Here is an 8,495-nt window from a genome sequence, read left to right as displayed (position 1 = left end):
CAGCCCGGCGGAGGGTTTGCGAGGACCTTTTGCAAAGTTAAAATATATCTCCCCGAGCTGCAACAATTTTCCTACTTTTTGACCTCGGGGATTTACTTAGCACGCTAAGTTCAAGGCTCGGAAGCCCAAGGCTATTACTCATTTAGGCACTCCCACCACCGACACTTTTCACCACATATTTTATCATTTGACTTCCCGGCTTAAATTCATGTTATGGCAAATAATGGATGGTAATACTTTCCCCCTTCCCCATGTTAATTGTCTTGTCTGACAATCTCTGCATTCGAAAGGATTTAAAGCAAACAACTAGGGTGGCGAGACCAGGAGACAAACCAGCGCCAAACATCTGCAGGAGCCCCTCAGCTCCGGCTCTGCCCTCGCGAGTTGGTGGCTGGAGCCGGGGGCCGGATCCAGAGCCCAGCCAGGCCCCCCCCGAAAGCATCGCCCGGCTCTTGCTGGGGTCACCGCGCTGCTTCCCGTGCCCTGCCTGCCCGTGCCACCGCGCTGGGCCCTGCCCCGGGCCCCTCCGGCTTTGCTGCCCGAAATACTGCTCTTCTCGAGGTGGCTGAAATGGGGAAACAAAACAGAGTGCTATTTGCAAATTAAAAAAAGCAAGGTGTAGTTGATTAGCAAATTAATTATTTCAGTACCCCCAGGATTATATTGTTTTTCTAAGTTCTCTGGGCCTGTGTAATTTACTAATTTCACAGTCACTGAACTTCCCTGGGAGTGAGAGTCAATCTCACCCACCTATCTCACACGTAGGCGCGATTTTGTGCGGAGGCAGTGGGTCTGTTGGCGGTGTCGGAGGGAAGAGGGTGTCCAGACCTTTCCCCCTGCTCCTGCCGCTGACCTGCTGCGAGACTTGGGGCAAATTCTTCGTTTTTTCTCGTTTCTGAGGGTGGACAGTACCTCTCTACCCAACAAGAACACATCTTCCTACTTAGACAGGAGTAACACTGTCCCTGGCTTCCCATCCGTGTACAGAAAAAGGGCTGCTGCGTTTTTTGTCCTTTGCAAGCAGCTGGAGAAGAGGGTTCCCAATACAAGAGGATTTTTGTCATCAGCAGAATGTCAGCTTTTGGTGTCTGACATCACCGTTACGCAGACGGTTTGAGAAAAATAATTGAAATCAAACCAAATAGGACTATCCCAAGAAAATATAGGGATAATATGCCTGCACTGGTGGGAAACCAGCGCTTCCCTCTGCCTGCCTGCTGCAGGTGCAGGAGTAGATCCCGGTTCGGGGTGATAAACCAGCATCACCTGGACCAGGTACCGCAGCATCACCTGGACCAGGTACCACAGCACCACAAACTTCCCTCGCCGCTTGGAAAATGAATCCAGAGCTCCTGGCTGTATTTATATCTGTCTGCTTAGTCCCGACCTCTAATTAATCTTTTTCCATATATAGATACTGTAATTTGATACCACGTTACTATATAACACCCTATGTCACACCCTATTTATATAGGCTTCTATTTCAAGGCTGCTGACAGGACGCGGAGGCTCTGCCTGGCGTGCCCTTCTTTCTCCCCGCTTTATCGTCCGCCCGCAAATGGGGGCAGCTGGGTTTATGCGGTTTGAGCCCGAGGAAGTTCCCGGCTGCCGCCTGTCTGCAGCTCAGCACAACCTTTTGTCTGCCCGGGCCAGGCGGGCGAGAGCCAGGTAAGAGGCAGAGGCTGCGTGGGAGCCCGTGGCTCGAAGCCCTCGCGCGCCCCTGCGCCGCCAGCGCGGAGGCAATTAAAGAGGTCCCCGCCACGCTCCAGACAGGGCTTGTTAGCACGGCACGGCACAGCACTGCGCTGCTCGCGACACCCCAGCTACTAATTGAGCACTTGATTTCTAGAGGGTCACCACTGCACTGGCATGAAACTGGAGCGCTGCAGGAAGGAGATGTGGCCAAGTATGTTATTTGATAAAAAACCCCGCACATTAACCCCCCCCCAAGATACCCTCCCTTTCTTTGTACAGTAAGTGATGTTCTGAGTTTGGCTGTACACATGCACAGCTTATTTCAACACTACAGCAGGGACATGGCACGCACTGCCACAATCCCCTTACTCTGAAATGTATCAATATGCCCTTTTCAAGACCAAAAAACCAGATCATTTTGTTCTAGAGTGTGAAATTTCACTCGTTTCAGCTGATTTTTCCAGGAGAAGCCGGGGGTAGAGCTCCATCCCTGTGAGGGTCCTACCTGATGATGCTCTCTGTCCTCCACTGTGCTCCAGGACACGTCCCCCATGCAGGGCAGAGCCCCATGCCGGCATTACCAAGGACCGATCCTCCATGCTCAGAAGCTCACTTTAAACCCCCTCATAGTTCTAAAATAATCATTCCTCAACATCGTTGTCACTCGTATTCCAGCCGGGCCTGGAGATCCCCGCCAGAACCACAGTGTTGGTGAGGCAGTGGGGTGGGGAGCAGCTCCTCGGGGGTCACCCAGAGATGGGCACAACCTGAACCTCCCAACTCCCGCGCGGATGCGCTGCACCCTTCAGACTCCACCACCCCTCAGCTCTCTCCCTTACCGCGTTGCCTGGTGGACAGGGAAGAAAAACCCACTCCAGACCCCATCTGCATTGCCTTCCCCAGGGCTGCCGCAGAGGGCCGGACGAGGCTGCGGCGTCGGGCAGCACCGGAGGGGCCATCCCGCTCCGCAGGGCATCGCCCGCGCTGGCAACGCAGCCTCACGAGGGTATCATCACTCCAAAGTGGCTGAACAGTGGGAGAAAGGCTGCTCACCCCTGGCTTTGTTATGCCACGGGCTGAACTGGTGGGTTTTGCTGTTCGGTCCTTCCAGCGCGCGGTTATTTGTTGAACTCCCGGCAGCAGGTTGTTAACATCGCCCGTTACAGCTTCTCACGTCAGCTGCTCCCAGAAACGCGCACGCACGGTGCTACAGAAGCGGAATAGCTAATGAGCCGGCTGGGCACACGCCACCCCGCGCCTCTCCTCGCTGACGGCCTCTCATAACTTGGTATTGGCTTTGTCCCTCATGAGCTACCGGCCACCGAGAACTCCGTATCAGGCAGGTCCCTGGGTGCTCCTCTCCTGTCTCTGTATCCGCAGGTGAAGGTGCCTCCGGAGAGCAGAGGCCGACGCATCCGACCCCGAACCAGCGCAGCCGTGAAGATGCGGGAGCTCGTTTTGCCTACAAACGAGTAAACCTCGTTTCAAATGGAGAGTCCCTTATTTATCTACGCTTCCTTCGGGAGCAGCCCCAAACCCTAGTGAACAGTTTGACAAAGTGTTTTTTTTCTCCCGCCCTTGAAATCACACTGTTTTCACTGGTAGCAACTGCCTGGAGGAGCTCTGGGGGCTGATCTGCCTCGTGCCGGCAGCGCGGCGATGTCACGTGCGTATGAACACGGAAACTTCCCGGGACGTTCAGCCTCAGAAACTCTGAGTCTGCAGAATTCCCCACCGTTGTGTTTTTTCAGTTGCTGAAATAAAATCTTCATTGCTGTAATTAGTTCATATTTGTACAGCCTATAAGATTCCAGAATAAATGGCGGAAAGAAATTCGCATGGCTAGTAGATAAATGTGTTAATAATAGTGAAGACGGCTGGTGAGAAGACATCACTCCTAATGATGTACGATTTATTTCCTTAAGGGTGTGCTAATAAACAAAACTCATTTTTAAGATCTGGCACGTTTATTCCACGTGTGTTCTCAGACCAAATAAGTTACTTTAACCGCAGCGTGGCCTTCCTCTTCTCCCCCTCTTGGAAATTTCCCGTCACCGCTTGCCGTGCTGGGCTGCCGATGACAAGGACGAGCGCTCCTTCCCACCCAGCACCGTAGATATTAAAACCTGTCGCCCTTGTCCTGGCCTGACAGGACCCAAGAGGTCACTTCACCTCTGCGAAGGAGCTTGGGCGTTTGTCCTTGTTCCAACCTGAGCTTTGCAGGGAGTCCCTGGACGGAGCTCCGACTCCTGGACCAACAGCAGATTCTCAAACCCACCTAAACCCACACCAAATTTTAGGCTGATAGCATTTCTCTCGTAAAACCGGAGAAGTTGCCCCAAAGCTCGTGAAGGAAAGTGTTTCCTTGCCCTCGGAGGGGTGAGCCCGCAGCTTCAGCATCAGCTCCATGGCCGCAGTGTCCGTGCGCAAAGGGAAACGCAGCGGGAGAGCGGAGCCGGACTGCGGCCGAGGGAGCTCTGCGGGTGCCTGCCCTGTGCTGCGCATCGTCTCTGCTCACCGCCGTTCCCTCGGATGTCTTTACCCCGAATCAGTAAGGTGTTAAATCGAAACAAATCTTTCCTGCGTACCTGCAGGAGACGACGTCCCCCGCACAAGGAGGCACGCAGAAAGGTTCCCTTCCCACCTCCGTCCGCAGCCTGGACGAGCAAAGACACGGGGCAGAGTGCTCTGGTGCGGCAGCATCGCTCCAGTGTTTGAGCAATGGTTTAGGGCTGTGCGTGCTCCGGAAAGACCATTTCCCACCGTAGCTTTTAAACCCCCAGATTAATATTCTACAGGGCTGGTGCTTCACACCGGGGGAAATGCCATTTCCAAACACTGATGTGTTCTCATTCCCCTCTTTGAATTCAAGTACTTTCATACGTAAGATACTGACTTGTTTAGCTTTAAAAATGACCACGGAAAAGCTTTTCTGTACCTCCAGTGTATGCACCACCACCACCACCACCACGAGCGGCTGTGCCAGCGGGTGGGGTGGCAATGCTTAAAACAAGTCACCGGACACGGACAGGGACAGTCGTGTTCAGGGACCTGATGCCATCGGGGACACCAGGGTGGGGTAACTGCCGGGATGCTGCAGAGCCCCGGGAGGCGAGTGTGTATCGCCGCCGCTCGCCAGAGGAAAAGCGATGGAGGTAGGCACCAATAAAGCATCCTGACCCTTCGGGTTTGTGTGGACACCCCCGTCTTGGACACGCTGGGGTTGTGGCGGTGCTTGGTGCCGGCCGGACACACAGTGTCCCCAGACGGACACGTCTGCGGAGCCCGGCTGCTGCTCACCGTGACGCTGCTCCCACAACGCGCTGTAATAAACTACGAGTGTTTCAAATTTAGAGAGAAAGAGGGGGAAAAATGTTTGGAAGCAGCAGTTTGAGAATTAGCAGAACCCACCCTTTTCCTCGGGCTAAATCCCCCCCGCCATGGTCCAGCTTGTGCCAGGGAAGGGGGCGAGGTTGGGCCGGGCAGGTCCCCCCACGGGGCTGTCACCTCCCGGGGCCGCAGCCGCCTTTAGAGCCCAGACCCATGGCGGGAGAATGAAAATTTCTGCTTCTTGCCCCATGCGTCTTGAAAACACACATTTTTCTTATGACTACCCACAGCCAGAAAACCCATCGTTCAGGTGCGTGGCCGGCCGGCGGCGGGACCCGTCCCGGCTGCGGGGTCCCTGCCCAGGGATGCCCCGCGCACCGGGGCTGCGAGAACCCATGATTCAGCCCCACTGACACTACGGTCATCGGCAGCGACAGCACACGACGTGATGTAAAACTGCAGCTGAACACGCAAACAGGGAGGAGAAGGAAAAACGTGCAGGTCCAGCGAGGAGAAGGGCGAGAAACACCTTTTGCAGGGAAAACCGAGGATGGATTTGAGGCTTCTTCGCACGGCGGAGGGCAAAATGCCACCGTGTGACGGGCAGGACTGTCGCACGCCCGGTCTGACTGCGGCACACACAGCACGTGAGCGATGAAACGTTTATAAAATAAAGAATTCCCAAGACAAAGAATAAAAATAACCTACAGTAGGAAGCCATTCGAAAAGCTCTGTGTCTTTTACTGCACTTATTTGTTGTTGCTTTTTTTTTTTTTGCCTAAAAAAATCAACTAAACTCCTGAGTTTTATATGAAAACAAAAAAATATAGTTAAAACATCTCTGAAATGGTCACACAGCCGAAATATATGCATTAGATGTTAAACCTTCTATCAGAGAGCTCAGCTGGATTTTTTTTTTTTTTTGTAAAGCTGCAAAATATAATTAAATTGGTGTTGGTAAAAAAAAAAAAAAAAGAAAAAAAAAAGATAGCCCAGTCCAAACCCTTATAAGGATATTTCAGACATGCTGAGGTTCCTTTTCCATAAATGTTAAGCAGACATCTGTAAACATAATTGGAATTTACTGCACACGTGAATAACTGCATATAAATTAGCCTGTATCATTGGGGTTTAAGAAAGGGCTGCAGGTCCCCCCCCTTGTCGATAAGACGGCGCCGTTTCCAGCGCACATCCCAGCTCAATTCCAAATGTCAATTTTCTACATTTTAATTTTTTTTTTACTTTTTTTTTTTTTTTGCATAGCTGTTGCCTTGTTACATTTATCATAAAGCCTCTATAGATGAGACATTCTGCTGAATTTCGTACATTCCCAGGTTTGTTTACCAGGCTGATAGTTATTCTTTCGGAAAATGCAGAGTGGTATTGTCAGGGATTGCTTAATATTAATGATGGAGACCCGGGCATCTGAGGGAGCTGAACGAGCACAACTTCATTTCACCAATCCTCATTTTTTTCCCGTATTTTTTCTCCCTTCCTTTGCTTTTCTCTCCCTTCTCCTTTGTTACGGGCAGGACCGCGGAGCCCTCTGGCCCTAAACCCACAGGGACCGGGGGCCAGATCCTGTTCTTCCCCAAGTCGGTAGAAAACCATCCAACTTCTGTGGCTTAAGCTTTTAAGCACCCGCCTAACTTTAATCCCGGGGGGCTGAGAAGTCCCGGTTAAGCCACGGTGAAGTCCGGACACCACGATGAGTGCTGAGAGTCTCAGTGGAGGAAGGAGCCTCCTCCTCATCCTCCTCCTCCTCTCCTTCTCCATCCTCCCGTCCCCATCCACGTCCGGGGAAGAGTCGGCCGTTCCTTACGCGGAGCACGGGGAGGGCACGGGCAGCACAGCCGTGCTTGAGTCCGGCGGGAGAAGAGGTGGCCACATACACGTAATTCAGCTAAAACGAGGATTACTTCAGATTTGCATTGAGTGAGTCAGGAGCAGGATTTACACAGAGCCGCATCATGTAAAAGCACGATTTTACGCAGATTTAGTGAAAACAAAGGGTTGTGCCCACTTTCAGAGACACACTGACACCCAGCTTATATCAGCTCAGCCTGAGCCGGTGAATTTGCAGGAGCAAATTCAACCAGTTTAAAGCAAATATGAGCCTAAACCCAATGGGGCTGAAGCACGTTCGGGGCATGGACCCACATGCTTCCAGGCTGGAGAAGGACCACGCGGCTCAGTGAAGAGAGACAAACCAAGGAGGGGAAAAATCCCTCCCACTCCGGGATAAGCCCCTGGATGAGGCTGTGACATCCCAAATCCGTCGAATTCCAGGGAAAACTGACCATGGGGGACTCTGCATCAGGCGCTCCAGGTTGGTGAAGCCACAGATGTATTTGGCGGAGCTGAACAGATGCCGCACACCGATGGCCACTGAAGGCAAACATAGAATCACAGAATCATAGAATCACAGAATAGTTTGGGTCGGAAGGGGCCTTTAAAGGCCATCCAGTCCAACCCCCTGCCGTGAGCAGGGACATCTCCAACCAGCCCAGGTTGCTCAGAGCCCCGTCCAGCCTGGCCTGGAATGTTTCCAGGGATGGGGCAGCCACCACCTCTCTGGGCAACCCGGGCCAGGGGCTCACCACCCTCAGAGTAAAAAAATTCTTCCTTGTATCTCATCCAAATCTGCCCTCTTTTAGTTTAAAGCCATCACCCCTCGTCCTATTGCAACAGACCCTGCTAAAAAGTTTGTCCCCATGTTTCTTATAAGCCCCCTTTAAGTACGGAAAGGCCGCAATAAGGTCTCCCCTGAACCCCCCAACTCTCCCAGCCTGTCCTCCCAGCAGAGGGGCTCCCCTCCATCCCTCCATCCCTCCATCCCTCCATCCCCAGCCTGTATGGATACCGGGGGTTGCCCCAACCCAGGTGCAGACCCTGCCCTTGGCCTTCTTGAACCTCATGAGGTTCACACAGACCCGCTTCTCCAGCCTGTCCAGGTCCCTCTGGATGGCATCCCGTCCCTCAGACGTGTCGACCGCACTGCTCAGTTTGGTGTCATCACCATCAGCGTTAGGCTACGACACCTGATGAAATTCTGCTCACCCAGGCGGGCAGAGGACAACCCTGTGCCCTGCAGAAGGGGACGGTCCTGCGTGCAGCCCCCCGCTCTGGCAGCCCCCACCCCGGCATCCCCCAGCCCCCGCTGCGGCACGATGGCAGCCGTTCCCCGCAGTCCCTCCTTTATGATAACGGCATTATCAAGTGTGCCAACGAAGTCAACGGGTGATTTATTTCATTGTCACTCTTCAAAGGCGCATTTGTTTACCATCCATCTCGCGCCCCCAGCTCGCCATAAGCTCTGTTTGTTTGGAGGGGGCGGCGGTGCGGCAATCACGGGGCTGTGAACCCGCTCCCCGGGGCAGCGGCCCCCGCGCCCGCCCCCGTTCTCACCTTGACTGCGAGCTGCCGGAGTCGGCGGGCACCGGCGGCGCGGGGAGCCCCACGGGTTTCCG

At 53.5% G+C, this 8,495-nt stretch overlaps 1 protein-coding gene across 1 annotated transcript in view; it reads right to left on the bottom strand.

Moving 5' to 3' along the window:
* LHX1 (LIM homeobox 1) overlaps positions 1-8,495 on the bottom strand; it is a 19,613-nt gene that overhangs the window by 10,519 nt on the left and 599 nt on the right. Inside the window, exon 2 of the mRNA XM_009891186.1 lies at positions 7,326-7,413. Coding sequence (XP_009889488.1) covers positions 7,326-7,413 — 88 coding nt within the window. The remainder of the gene's footprint in view (positions 1-7,325; positions 7,414-8,495) is intronic.

Source organism: Charadrius vociferus, unplaced genomic scaffold, assembly GCF_000708025.1.
Source record: "Charadrius vociferus isolate BGI_N301 unplaced genomic scaffold, ASM70802v2 scaffold239, whole genome shotgun sequence".
Taxonomy (NCBI): domain Eukaryota; kingdom Metazoa; phylum Chordata; class Aves; order Charadriiformes; family Charadriidae; genus Charadrius; species Charadrius vociferus.
The sequence above is the reverse complement of the archived record's forward strand: the minus strand, read 5'-3'. Positions and strand labels throughout refer to the sequence as shown.